Genomic DNA, 15310 nt, shown 5'->3' on the forward strand with positions numbered 1-15310 from the left:
CTGAGCCACCCACGCGCCCCCCCCCCTTCTTAAATCTTTTAAGAGAGAGCACAGCATGTTCCAATTTTGTTATCTTTCTCTTAAAAAAATAATTCCACCAAACTTTCAAGATGTTAGGATTTTTTATTCATTGTTGAATTTCTGTAGTCCTGGGTTTGGAACAGGGGGGATTAGAGTGTCCACTCTGTTCCTCACTCTATATATAAGGATTAGAATGCTTTCAGGAAGGGAACTGATAGATGATACTAACACCAGTTTTCTTTGATCAGTAGACTGTTTGTGTCCCAGAATAACAGCCAACACGGGGGTGAAGCAATTGGGGATACCAGTTTGGTTTACACTGTCAAACATGCATAGTCTGTGAATGTCCTTTTAACAAGACAGTTCACCACCTCCACTGATCCAAACCACAGCATCTCTTGTCAATTACTCTGATAAGTTCCTGAGCGATCTTGCTACTTGTACTGTGTTCTTTACAAAGATCCTACACTGCCAACCCACAGTCCTTCTCAGATCCCCTCTCCTAATGTGGTACCTTGTTTACTTCTCTCTGGCTCCACTGGTCTCCTTGCTGTTCCTAGAATATTGAAGTACATTTCTTTCTCAGGGACAGTGCCCTGGTGATTTCCTCTGGCTAGGACACTTCATCCTATCTAGTGTTGGAACCTACTATGTCCATACAACCTTTACTCCAAGACCCTTTCCCTTTTTTCTTTTCCTCCAGAACCTTTACCACCATGGGGCATTCCGTCTATCTAGCTTTTGTCTGTCTCCTTACACTGCACCAAGGCTTCATGGGGCAAGGAGACTTGTGTGCGTGTTTTTTTGTTTGTTTGTTTTGTTTGTTTTTGTTTTTTTACCATTCTATCTATAGTGATTGGCAGAGTGGACACTCAGATATTCTTTAAAACCTGTGAATAATGAATGGTGAGTGTCTTTTTTTTGACAGTTTATTAAATTCACAAACATCATAGTTACTAGCTTACAGAAATGCATATACCTGGTAAAAATATGAAGCACATGACAGGCTACCCAGTGAAAAGAAAGTCTCCTATGCCTCGTCATACATTGTTTTATTGTAGAGACAAAAAAAGGTTGTGTATGTATAAATATGTCTCTCCTCCACTTAAAGAATCATGTACAAACTATCCTACACATTGCCATTTACACTGCTGTATTTTTTTGGCCATTCTTCATCATTATACATATTATACATTTATATACACATATATTATGTATTAGTACATGATATGTAATGACCATGAATGATCTCCAAAATAAATAGCAATGTATGTAGGAGTGTGTGTATGCTATTTTTAAATATGTATGTGTATATCACTATGTATTGTGTATTATATAATATATAAACATATGTTTGTGTACATACTATAGTTTATCATATATATTACTTTGCAGTCATTCCTGGCTGATGGTTCAGTTTTTTTTTTTATATTTAAATTTTTTTTTCAACGTTTATTTATTTTTGGGACAGAGAGAGACAGAGCATGAATGGGGGAGGGGCAGAGAGAGAGGGAGACACAGAATCGGAAACAGGCTCCAGGCTCCGAGCCATCAGCCCAGAGCCTGACGCGGGGCTCGAACTCGCAGACCGCAAGATCGTGACCTGGCTGAAGTCGGACGCTTAACCGACTGCGCCACCCAGGCGCCCCAGTTCAGTTTTAACTCAACATTTTGACTGATTATTTTTTCCTTTGCAGTGCCCACTGTTGATGTCTTTCAGATTTCTACAAAAGAGCGATTTGGATTGGGACATCAGCTAAAAAAGTAAGTTTCCCAAGAATAAAAAATAAATTTCTATTTTGCTCCACCCTCTCCCCCCATTCTTATTTATAAGAGCTTTTTGAAGTGAGTGCCTTCATTACCAAGAGCTGCTTCAATAATTTAGCTGGCAGAGCTCACCTTTAGAACAAGGCTGCATTCCTTCTGTTTGCCCACCCAGGTCCACTCTTCGCCCTCCAACACCCTGCCCTCTCCTGTGGAGGCTGATCTGTGGGGGTGCAGGTTCTAATGTGTTGCTGTGTCTCAAATGTGACCAATAGAGGAGGAAGCAAGTATAAGAAGGAAGTATTTATTGCCTTTGGTTTCCACCCTAAGAGGTCCCCTTGAGTTGACTAGTCCTTCAACTGAAGCTTTCTTTTCTACTCTAGGCCACAGCCTTTGCATGACTGACTCTCTGTCTTACTGGATTCTATTACTAGTTCCCCGTGCTTGCTCCTGGGGCCTAGAGGTGGGAACAATTAGTAGCCACCTGCCCTGGGCTATTGTACTGTCCTTAGTTCCTATACCTACATTCTTGAAACATTCCATCTTTAAATAAACCCTTTAGTTTCTCTTTGGACCTTGACTAAAGCAATGAATTTATAGTGTATAAACAAAATTATCCAGTCAAACTGACTTTTAAAACATACTAGCATGTAGTCACAATACAAATTTGTTAAATCCTATCCTATACGTCAGCTTTAAGAATTTGTATTACTGGAGAATTCCCAAAGGATTATTTATTCTTCTGAATATACAAATTTTACCTCAATTTATATTAAGAGAGATCATTAGATTATTGTTATGTTTAAACACATGGTTCACACCCTCCATAATGATGCAGTTGACGTGTTCATCTATATTTTAATGGATTTTAATTGAGCAATGTTCCAAGAGAAAGTACTTTCAAAAACTTTATTTCATTGACTAAATAGGGAATTTATTGTGGTCATTTTACCTGACCATTACAGATGTAAAAGGAAGCTTATGTGGGGTAGGTATTAAGGGTTGTACATATTATAGAGCTCTAGAATCGTCTAAGTTTTTATGAGTTTACATTGCTCAAATGTGAGTTATGTGTGGGTTACATGTGAAAGGAAATTAAGATAAGGGAGTATTCTTGCAAATTCTTGCAGATTCCTACTGTTAGGTTTAAATATGATCATATAAAAATTGGATAATAAACCCTTAACATTTTGAATCGTACATCTCTAAAACTAAATTCAACTTACAACATACGGTTAGCACATAGAATGTGATCTCTATAAGGACTTTTGAGTCCTTATAAAAAGAAATATAAGACTGAGGAATTTTGTCAGTTTCCTGGACGGGGATGAGGTATGCTTTTCCAGTGGAACTGGTTTTGTTTTTTTCAGTTAGATTTTGTTTTCTGTGTTGAGCCAGTATCCTACAGGTCTTGGAGCTAATGAACATGGAGCCTGCCCCTGTGTTACGCCATCCAAGTTGGCACATAATTTTATTCCCCCTCCTCTGATTTTCTTCCCTCTCACCCAATTTTCTTCCTGTTGTTAATTTTTTTTTCTATTTTGATGAATTTATTTTCATAGAGCAGTTTTAGGTTCACACCAAAACTGAGGACAAGATACAGAGATTTTCCATATGCATCCTGCCCCCACAGGTGCATAGCCTTTCTGCTATCAGGGTGTCCTAGTGGAGTGATACGTGTGTTACAGCTGATGAACCTGTATTGACACCTGATTATCCAAAGTCCATGTTCTTAACTTTATGCACTTTTGTTATGCACCTAACCTTTTTTTTTTTTTTTTAGTGAAATGTTGATCCAAATAAGACAAGAATTATAAAAATGCAGAATATATAACTTTCTGCCCCTTAATGATGTCTGAGTATATCGTTTGGGCTCAGAAAAAGAAGTGATGTGTAAATTCCAACTCTGAAAAGTTAAGGACAGCTATGTTCTATGTTTGCTGTTTAATCACTTTGTAGAATATGTAACATTTTATTAATATTTCCATCTAAGTGGTTAACATTTTAAAAAAGGTTACTCTGTGGATAAATTTTAGTTGTATGGACAGTTTAGTATATGGACTAGAACTTTTTTTTAATGATTCCTGATAAATTTTAATCTAACGTACTTTTCCTTCATTGTAAATAACTGAGTTTGACTGTGATCCCTTCTCGTCTAAAATTACATGATTTCAAAACATCTGAACTCATCTTCACCATAAAGTAAAAGAGGAAACTGAAATATGTTTTCCAGAAACATATAGCAAGTTAGGAAGGCAGATTCAAAATCTAGCCCCTTTCTCATTATTGCTCTGGTTTGTTCTCGGCAGATAAGGAACACACCAAACTTTTTCTGTGATTCTTTATCTGGTTTGTTTCTGGCAACTAGACCAGCTTAACAATTGCAGCAGCAATGTTAATGCAATGCTTAATGTATGTCAGGCACTGTAGTAAGTACTTTACCTACATTAACTCACTTGATCTTCACCACACCCCTGTCCAGCAGGTACTGTCACTATCCACACTTCCTAGATAATGAAACCGAGACCCAGAGAGATTAAGCAAGGTACTTGTGTCACAGCAGTAGAGTCAGAGTTTGACATCGGATCCGTATTTTTGACCCATCCACTAATCTGGTTTTCATATATTCGTAGCTGTCCCTTCGCTTTATATTAGACTTGGGATATATTTTCAGCACAGAATGAATATAGGGAGAATGTGAAGGCATTAAAAGAGGGGCCCCTGGAAGAGGGGCGCTTGGGTGGCTCAGTTGGCTGATCTTCTGACTCTTGATTTCAGCTCAGGTTTTGATCCTAGGGTCATGGGATCAAACCCAGTATCAGGCTCTGCTCTGATACTATACTATATCTAACAGATATACTACACTATATCTAAGAGATATAGTATAGTGATCAGCCTCATTAGAATCTCTATCATGCAAAGACTAAGTGTAACAGAGACCATGGAAATGATTTTAAACTGTGTATGACTTTATACTGAATTTCCATTGATCAAACTTAAGTTGTTTTTAAAAGGAAAAAAAGTGTTGCAAATCTTTAAATTTAAATACATACAAACATAAAATTAGGTTCAGATTCTTCATATGTTGAGTTTTCACTTAAAACAAAATTCATTTTTTTTTTAATTTTTATTTAATTTATTTTTTAAATTTACATCCAAGTTAGTTAGCATATAGTGCAACAATGATTTCAGGAGTCGATTCCTTAATGCCCCTTACCCATTTAGCCCATCTCCCCCCCCCCTCACAAACCCTCCAGTAACCCTCTGTTTGTTCTCCATATTTAAGAGTCTCTTGTGTTTTTGTCACCCTCCCCGTTTTTATATTCTTTTTGCTTCCCTTCCCTTATGTTCATCCGTAAACCAAATTCAATTTATAACTGAGGTGCAAATCAAAATAAAGTGCTCAGATTTGGATTGTAAAATCAGTACGTTAATTTAATCTGATGCATGATACTGTTTTGCCGAAGTTGTTCTCACCACCACCGTCTGCATGTAGTGTGGGCTCCTTGAGTGCCTATTCCTTTTGAATCAGCACGAAGAAAGCAACAGTGTTGCCCTTTTGCACTCTCTATGCTCTATTTGAACTACCTTGGAACTTTTGTTGATGTAGCTGACTATGACATCATCTGGTGTAATTGAGCTTTGAAGTCTTTTGGTCTTTTATTATCAGCCAGTGGCAACTGTAGCAGCTCTCCGTGGTGCCAGCATAATAGTAAATACAAACACCAGTGCCAGGACTAAAATCTCATGGCGGCTGTCCATTATGCGGAGGTGGTCCTTACACCAGACGTGCTCATGCGTACATTTTGCACTACCATTAACTTTAAACACAGCATTAACTTTCCTGTAGAAGAGTTAATTCCCGCCTTTTGAATCCAAGAGCATCTAGGGATCTGGGTGTCCAAGTTTAAGAACTAACTCGTTTTAAATGTTGAAGTCACACTTTAGAAATGCTAATGTAATGTGAAAATTGGAACTTTAGCTACTGACTTGTTATATTTTTGTTCCAGTTAGTCTATCAAGTAAAAGAGAAACATGGACTAGGTTTCTTAGGGAATGGCAATTTCCCATACGAGGAAAAGAATCTGAATCTCTCTGGTACAGAGGGTGGGGTCACTGGGGATTGCAGGTTAGGTACAGGGAAAACCGAAGACCCTAATATTACTATTACATTTAAATCTTGCTGAAATCTTGAGTGAAAAAAAACTTCAAAAATTAAGTGCAAAATAAAGATTTCCATTGGTCTGAACTCTAAGGTGAATTTACTGCAAATTTGGAATCCTGCATCATTGACTGCAGTTCTGTCCCCTTCTTCCTCACCACCTCTGTGGCTTAGGAAGACCCCAACTTATTCCATAATGGCTGTTTCTTCTAAAGATCGGTGTAGGAAGTCTGAGGTTATACATTCTGATGATCTGAGTTAATTTGATAAAACCCGAAGGGTCTTGAGAAATTGTCTTAGTGCTAAGGGTCACACCTGTCCCTTTTGAGTGAGTTGCTAACATGGGTCAGTCCATATTGGATCAGCTCTGCCACTCATTAACCAGGTGAAATTGGGCAGATTTCAACCATTAGGCTTATTTGTGAATAGTAGCTACTGTCTGGGGGTGTTAAGAGTTAAAAGAGAAAAATAATCTGTGTATAAATTACTCCTTGATATATTATAAATGGTAAATATTGGTACCATTTTTTGCTCCAAAAGCAATCTGTGTTAGAAATAACTGAGAGGAGGGGCGCCTGGGTGGCTCAGTCGGTTAAGCGTCCAACTTCGGCTCAGGTCATGATCTCAGGGTTTGTGAGTTCGAGCCCCGTGTCAGGCTCTGTGCTGACAGCTCAGGGCCTGGAGCCTGCTTTGGATTCTGCATCTCCCTCTCGAGATCTCTGCCCCTTTCCCACTCATACTCTGTCTCTTGAAAATAAAGAAACACTTGGGGCACCTGGGTGGCGCAGTCGGTTGAGCGTCCGACTTCAGCCAGGTCACGATCTCGCGGTCCGTGAGTTCGAGCCCCGCGTCGGGCTCTGGGCTGATGGCTCGGAGCCTGGAGCCTGTTTCGGATTCTGTTTCTCCCTCTCTCTCTGCCCCTCCCCCGTTCATGCTCTGTCTCTCTCTGTCCCAAAAATAAATAAACGTAAAAAAAAAAAAAAAAAAAAACACTAAAAAAAAATAAATAAGTAAATAATAATAATAATAAAAAAACCCTGAGAGCTGAGAGGAACATGAAAAGTAGGCAATACTGAATTGACTTTTGAAAGAAAATCAAAATGCTTATTGTATACATAATGTTTAAAATATTATGTCTACTTTAGTATCAGCCTTAAGGGACCCTCCACCGTTTCCACCTGAAAGGTGAGATACCGAGAAGTTGTCGCAGCCTGGGAGCCTCAGAAAACAGTGCTGTGTCCACGTCCACAATGGACGTTCCAGAATTCTTTGCCATAAAACAGTGATGTGCGGTGGTCTCAACTTAGAAAATACTGAGATCAGAGTTAGCAAATTCCTGCTTTATGATAGTAACTAAAAGCTTTTAGAGACACACACATTTTTTTTTACACCACACTGTATTTAAAGGTGAATGGGCTGTGCTGAAAGATAAGATTTGCTGATTATGTATTTCTCCATAGAGTCAGTTTTGCATGGTTTATTTTTACTTATGGTTTTTGCAGTTTCATTTTATTTCCCTTTTTATGAAGAAAATTGCTTATTGTATACATAAGCAAAATTGCATAAGCAAATCAAGTGAAAAGAAATGGACTTTACTTGTATCTTAATAGATAAAAGCATAATTACTATCAAACATTTTTTTTAAGACTGTGTTTCTGGCACCAACAAAAGAATTGTGAATTTTTTTTGGCTGAAGAACTTCGGCTAAAGTTGGTCCTAAAGGCTGGCATTCTAAATCTCTCTCTCTCTCTCTCTCTCTCTCTCTCTCTCTCTCCCTCTCTCTCTCTCTCTCTCTCTCTCTCTTTTTGAGAGAGAGATAGAGGGAAGGGCAGAGAGAGAGAGGGAGAGAGAGAATCCCAAGCAAGCTCTGCACTCACAGTGCAGAGTCTGATGCGGGGCTTGATCCCATGAATCACGAGATCATGACCTGGGCCAAAATCAAGAATTGGATGCTTACCCGACCGAGCCGTCCAGGAACCCCTAAATTTCTTTAAAAGAACATCCTTTTATCATTTATGTTATTAATCCTATCACAGTAATTAATGAGTTATTAACCAAAATGGCAGTCAAATCATAGAAATTTTCTGTATAATGCTTTCCTACATTTGGAGACATCTTGTATGATTCTAAATTAGAATCTCACCAATTACTGTGCATTTATTTTCCTTTGAGAAATACATGCTGTACGTAATACAGAAATCTCGTATTAAATCACCTTGGAACTGTGATAACAGACTTACTTTGGATTGACAGAATCATGCAGACATTTGTTACACAGCAGTGGAAACAGAGCAAAGAAAAATCCAATTGCCTGCACAGTAAGAAGCTGTCTGACAAGAAGGTGAAGTCCCCCCTGCATTTATTTACTACCTTGCGCAGGTAGGTAACAGATGACTTCACCATGGTCTTAACTGAATTCTGGGCGTGTGATGCTCCATGATTATTGTACTTCAAGCATTCTTTGTATAGCTGTGGCGTCTGTTTATTTTCTGTGTGACTTCAGAGAACAGACTGTTACATCCATTCCATCAAAAACATATATTCATTTCTACATTTAGAGTTTTTGTTCTCTTAACGTGAGTTAAATATACTAAAATGGCATTCTTCGTTTTCTAGTCACATAGAGTTTTCTGTACCAAAATTGCTTCTGTATAGAGCTCTGAGATAGATAGGAGGGGGAAAAAAAACCCTGATAATCTTGCTTTGCTTTCCAGGAAAAAATATAATTCAGTTCAGTCCATGTGATCCCTCTACGCATACTGTTGATTTCAGTTTGAGCTGGATGGGCTGTATTTAAAGCAAGGCGGTGTTTGTAGCAGAGTTGAGGTGATAAAGCCTCACAGGTCTTTTCCATGGTGTGTTTTACTCGTGATTTGCCCTGTACTAATTGTTGTTCAATTTTGAAGGTCGCCAAGTTATCCTCCCCCTGGTTGTGGTAAAAGCAAATCCAAGCTGAAATCTGAGCAAGATGGAATCTCCAAAACACATAAGCTGCTGCGGAGGACTTGTTCCAGTACCGTCAAGGCTGACGACGTGTGCTCCAGCAAGTCGCACAGGACCTTTGGTCGCTCCCTGTCCAGCGACCCCAGGGCTGAGCAGGCGGTGACGACAATTAAGTCGCACAAACTCTTGAACCGGCCCTGCCCTGCAGCTGGCAAGCAAGAGGACTGCCTGGCGCTGAAGTCGCATAAACTGTTGACTCGGTCTTGTTCTGGAGATCCGCGATGTGAGCACAACGCCAACCTGAAGCCCCACAAACTGTTGAGCAGGTCTTACTCCAGTAATCTCAGAATGGAAGAGTTGTACGGACTGAAAAACCACAAATTGCTCAGCAAGTCTTACTCCAGCGCTCCCAAGTCATCCAAGACGGAGCTTTTCAAGGAACCTAACGCAGAGGGCAGGAGGCTCTCTCTTACCTCAGGGCTTATTGGTATCTTAACACCCTCTTCGTCGTCATCTTCCCAGCCTGCTGTGCGTAAATACTTTCATCTTGAGTTCGTAAACGTTAGCTAGGGTGCAGGAGAGATTTTTGTTTTTGTAAGATCTGGTAGAGGAAAGAAGATGTTTTGTCGTTCTTTTTTTTTTTTTTTTTTAATTTCCTCCTTTTGCTTTTTGGAAATCATTTGGCATACCAGACACGTGCAACTGGTGCTGGAATGTTCCATTTTGATTCTGAAAAAATAAATGTAGCTGTTGATTTAAGGTCTAGTCCAAATTCCTATTATGGTCATGAATGCTGCTAAAAATGGAAGGAAGCCCGTTGGATCCACAAAGCCTATCCTTTTAAGCAAACATAGCATTTTTATGTTTTATCAAGTAGGTTTATCTGTTCTCTCGTTTTCTTACATAAGTGATGGAGGACAGAGTTTGACTAATAATTAAATTCAGAGTAGTGTCCTTCCTGTTATATATAATATATAACATATTATATAATTATATAATATATAATAGTATATAATATATTTATATTTAAATTATTTGTATATAAGTAAATTTGCATATATATAAATATTATAGGGATATAAATATATATATTAGGAAAACTTCACCTGTGAATCGTAACTTCTAAAGAAAAGAAACACTTGCATCCGTATCCCAGAGCTTCACTTAAAGCTGCTCTCAGTGTCTGCTTTATAAAACTGAAGTCACTTTATCCTGAAGTTTTTCTGGGGGAGATGGGGCCAGAAGGTAACTGTATTAACACTTAAGCCCTTTGGTGTGGAATTTATTGGGAGTCAGTCTTACACGAAATTTACCTCTAGAGTGATCAACATTACAGCTGATTTCAGATAAAGAAACAAACCTATTTTATGTATATTAATTACATAACATAGTTGATTAAAAATGTTTTCTTTTAGTAAACATGTGTGTATGTTGGGGCAAGGGTATATCTAACTCTTAACCATTAATATGGATACAGCTAGCCATAGATGAAATTGAAAACAAATAAGATACGTTTTCAGAAAGTTGTGCTGCTCTCATATAGATTTATTTCTAAAATTACATTGTAAATGATACCGTAAAATTATATTTGTGTTAAGAAAATGTATTTAAGTATGCTGATAATTTTAGGTGGACATCCTTAAAAGCCCATTTCTTAACAGAAGTAGACAGTAAGGGCATATAGAAAATAATGTCAGAGTGGTGCATACTAGGAAGTTTCTTCCCATGGTAGTTTCACCTAAGAAAGAGAATTTCACATATTCTGTAAAAGAAAATGTCTTCCTGTCTTCCTGTATGATTAAGCCTAATACAGTACAATAGTTTAATGTTGTACCCCTTCAGCAACTGTCTAATTTTTCCTTGGAAGAATAATTCTCATTGTAAAATGAGCTTAAAGTAGTCTAAATGAGGAGGTGGGAGCATTTGACGATGAGTACCAGAGGAAACGAGCTTTTGTGTACATTTAAAAATACCATTTTTACTAGAGATCAGAAATTAAGAATACTATTCATTTGGCTTAGACAAGACTTGCAGTAGTAATGGCAGAAAGTATATTATAATAAAGAAATCCTAAAGTCTTGATGTCGTAATCACTGATTTAATTCCTGTAACAGGTGATCTTAGATAACACTTGTATTCACTGTTGCAAAAAGTCAAAGGCGTAATTTATATATGTTCCAAGTTAAAGAATTATTTTCTTCTTTTACTTTTCTTTTTATAGCCAAATGGTGCCAAATGCATTCCAATACGAGATCGCGGCTTCCTAGTGCAGGTAGGAGCCAAGCCATCCATTGCAGAAATATTTTAGCTTTTGATGGGTTTCCAAATTATTTATGAACTTGACTTCATTATTTCTCTTTATTGTTTTATCCAGACAATTGAGTTTGCTGAGCAGCGGATCCCTGTATTGAATGAATACTGTGTGGTTTGTGATGAGCCACACGTGTTTCAAAATGGCCCCATGCTTAGGGTAAGTTCTCATTGATAGAATACCATTGTTGATACAGAATATAAATGAAAAAAAGTTGAGACATAAAAATAAATAAGTAAATAACTTTATTTATAGCAAATGCTCTCGTACTGAGGAAATTATTTAATACACATAATGGTATAATTTTGAACAAGTGAATCACTATTTCTGAAGGAGTCTGTGAAACAGCAAGTAGTTTCATATTAGTAAAATATTTCTTACTGTATTTCTTATATGTGCCTATCTATCATCTTTCTTTCCTTCCATCTATTTTTTATCTATCTGTATCTTTATTAATATCAATAGACATAGATCTAGATGGATAGAGAGATACATATAGATACAGGTGTATGTATACAGGTGTATATATACAGGTGTAAGTTTGAAAACAGTGTTTCTTCAAGCCACACAACTTAAGATGCTTGAAGGGTAGAGGTTAGAAGAGGTATGCAGTAGTATGCATAGAGTCAGAATAAAGATTTCAAGAAATGCCAGATCACTGACACATTTGGGGTATTATTGAAGGAGTATAGAAATAAGAATCAATGTGTATATGTGCATTTTGGGAGGAATTATCCAATCTCAAGTAGTTTTTTTTTTTTTTTTGCAATTTTTAAATTGAGATAAAATCATATAACATGCAATTCACTATTTTAATGTATACAGTTCAGTAGGTTTTGGTGTGTTCACATGTGTTGTGCAGCTATTATCACTGTCTAATTCCAAAACATTCCATTCCCCCCCCCCCCACAAAAGAAATCCATAACTGTTAGCCGTCATTCCCAATTTTTTTACTTCCCTCCTCCCCTGACAACTGTTAAACTATTTTCTGTTTCTATGAATTTGCCTCCTCTGGACATTTCATATAAATGGAACCATACATTATGTGGCCTTTTTTTTGTCTTCTTTCACTTAATATAATGCTTTCAAGATTCATCCATGTAGTGTGTATCAATACTGTATTTCTTTTTATGGTGTAATAATTTTACATTGTATGGATGTATGACATTTAATGGATATCATTAAATGATCTTTTCATCATTTCATGGAATTGCTGGGATATCTGTTAATTCTGACTGTTTGAGGGACTGCCAAACTATTTTTGACAGTGGCTATACCATTTGTATTTCCACCAGTGGTATAAGATGGCTCCAGTTTCTCCACATCTTCTCCAGCACTTGCGATTCTCCTTTTTAATCCCCCCTAATAGCCATCCTAGTGTGCATGAAGTGGTAGCTCGTTGTGGTTTGAATTTGCGCTTTCCCTAATGATTAGTGATTTCGAGCATCTTTTCTTGTGCTTATTGGCCATTTATACATCTTTTTGGAGAAATGTCTGTTTTTATCTGTCGCCCATTTTTAATTGGACTATTTCTTTTTTGTTGTTGTTTTCAGAGTTATTTTTTATTTTTAAAGTTTATTGATTTATTTTGAGAGAGAGAGAGCATGCAGTCATTCAGGAGAGGAGCAGAGAGAGAGAGGGAGAGAGAGAATCAATCCCAAGCGAGCTCCATGCTCTGCGTGAAGCCCGACGCAAGGCTCAATCCCATGACCGTGAGATCCAGAGCTGAAATCCAGAGTCAGAATTCAACCAACTGAGCCATCCAGGCACTTTAAGAGTTCTTTATATATTCTGAATACTAGATTTTTGTTAGATATGTGATTTGAAGATATTTTTTTCCTATTTTATGGGTTTCCTTTTCACTTTCTTGATAGTGTCCTGTGACACACAAAAATTTTTAATTTTTATGTAGTCCATATTTATCAATTGAACTGTTGCCTAATTCCTTTTAAGTGTTTTATAGTTTCTATCTTACAGTTAAGTCATTGATCCCGTTTGAGTTAATTTTTGTGTATCGTGAGATTGGATTTTAACTTCATGCTTTTGTATGTAGTATCCAAATGCCTCCACACAGTTTGTGGAAAAGACCTTCTTTCGCCATTGGATGATATTGACACCCTTGTGAAAATCATTTCACTGTAGATGTATTGGTCTCTTGTTGGACTCTTAATTTTATTCCACTGACTTGTATGTGTGTCCTTGCACCTGTACTACACTATCTCGTTTACTGTAGCTTTGCATTAAGTTTGTCAGCAAGAAGTACAAGTCCTCCAACTTTGTATCTCTTTTATAAGATTGGATTTCACTATTTGGAGTCCCTTGCATTTCTGTATAAATTCTAAGGTCAGCTTGTCCATCTCTGCCAAAAAAGGCAGTTGGAATGGCTTTGCACTGGCTCTGTAGGTCAATTTGGGAAGTATTCCTGAGTTAACAAAAATTGTAACCCTTCCAGTCCATAAGGAACACAGGAAATTTTTCCATTTATTTAAATTATACCCTATTTTGTAGTTTTCAGTGTTCGGGTCTTGCACAACCTTGGATAAGTTTATTTTTAAGTTAGTTCATTCTTTGTGATGCTCTTGTCACTTCTCATCAACATTGTGCTAGAGGTTATAGCCAGGGCGGTTAGGTAAGCAAAATTATTCGAAGGTATCCAGGCTGTAAAGGAAAAACGAAAATGATCTCTGTTTGCGGATGACATGAGCGCTGTGTGCTAGGCACTGTGTGTACATATTTTGCATATTGCTTTCTTATTTGATTTTCACAGAACTCTTGTGGTTTGTGTATTTTTGTGCTCATGGTACAAATAAGGGGATTAAGATTGAAGGAGGTTAAGCAGTTTGTTCAGCATCACTCAGCAAGTATGGGTAAAAGCTGGACTTTGAACCTGCTTCTGCCTCATTTCAAAACTGCATCATAAATGCTTATTGAAAACTTCCTAAGTATAAGGCACCATGCTAGATTCTGCTGTACTTTTTAAGAGAAATTTGTCCTGTTCTTGGGAATATGTTTGAAAAGACAAATTACAAAGCGTAGAAAGAGACAATTCTATTAGAACTTGTTTGCATTTCAAGATTTAGACTCTAAAAAAACATAGAATAGCCATTTATGATCATAATCATCTGTCAAATTGTATGATATATTTGTTTTATTTTACTTGTTTATGGGAAACCTATATAAAAAGTTTTTCTTGCTACTCATACACTATTTTTTTATCAGTTAGCTTTTCTCTCGAAGAGATACAATGTTATTCTGAAACCTAAATTAACTAAATTAGCATTTGTTTGTTAAATATTTGTGCAAGTTTGTTATTTTTGTGTGATACATGGAAATGTGTAGTTACAATGAAAATAAGGAGAATGCTTTGGTCACGTTAGTTTATCCCATTCAGGAGGTCCATTTTTACTTTGTTAATGTTCCTCTGTGGATCCTGATCTATTGCTTGATCTAGGGCAATGCAATCTTCACTCCAGAAGATAATAGTAATGTTATTAATGGCACATGCTTTTGAGTGCTTTTTATGTGATCGTGTGTTGAACGTGTTTTACATGGATTATTTAATTGAATCCTCATCATAACCCTATGAGGTGGGTATTATTATTACCCTTGCTTCACAGATGAATAAACCAGTAATTTATTTAATATCAACACTGCTGGTAAGCGATATACACAAGATTCGAGCCCTGGGACAATGGCACCAAGCCATGGTTCTTAACCGTAATGCTATTCTTGACTCACCACGTATTTGAACTGACTACTTTTACATCCTGGAAATTTACTACACATTTCACTGGGAGTTTGCTCTTTATGGTTCAGTTAATGGCAGCTCATTCCTATAGTAAATGATAGAAATATCCTAATTGCTATTGGTATTTTCTGCACCTTGCTCCCAGTTTTGTTTTACCTATTTTATTCTGCACCAGTGAAGTTGGCTGTTTCTTTGTAGAAGTGGAAGGGCTTTTGTAAATAACGATGTTTTCTAAATAAGTATAGCTAGCTATCAGCTGGTTTTCTTTTGCTGTGATTCAGACTGATACTAAGGAAATCAGAAAACTTACTTGGGTTTTTTAAATAGTTAGATAAATGACAGATGAAATCAGGTCAGGAAA

General features: G+C 37.2%; 1 protein-coding gene across 1 annotated transcript in view; it reads left to right on the forward strand.

Annotated features, from left to right (window-relative positions):
• The window catches only part of PARP8 (poly(ADP-ribose) polymerase family member 8), a 183114-nt gene that overhangs the window by 127342 nt on the left and 40462 nt on the right, over window positions 1-15310 (forward strand). Inside the window, exons 11-15 of the mRNA XM_086678542.1 lie at window positions 1719-1785; window positions 8201-8326; window positions 8854-9418; window positions 11112-11162; window positions 11265-11360. Of these exons, the coding sequence (XP_086534668.1) occupies window positions 1719-1785; window positions 8201-8326; window positions 8854-9418; window positions 11112-11162; window positions 11265-11360 (905 nt within the window). The remainder of the gene's footprint in view (window positions 1-1718; window positions 1786-8200; window positions 8327-8853; window positions 9419-11111; window positions 11163-11264; window positions 11361-15310) is intronic.

This window comes from Puma concolor, chromosome A1 (genome assembly GCF_028749965.1).
Source record: "Puma concolor isolate L17-30 chromosome A1, mPumCon1.1.hap2, whole genome shotgun sequence".
In the NCBI taxonomy this organism is placed as follows: domain Eukaryota; kingdom Metazoa; phylum Chordata; class Mammalia; order Carnivora; family Felidae; genus Puma; species Puma concolor.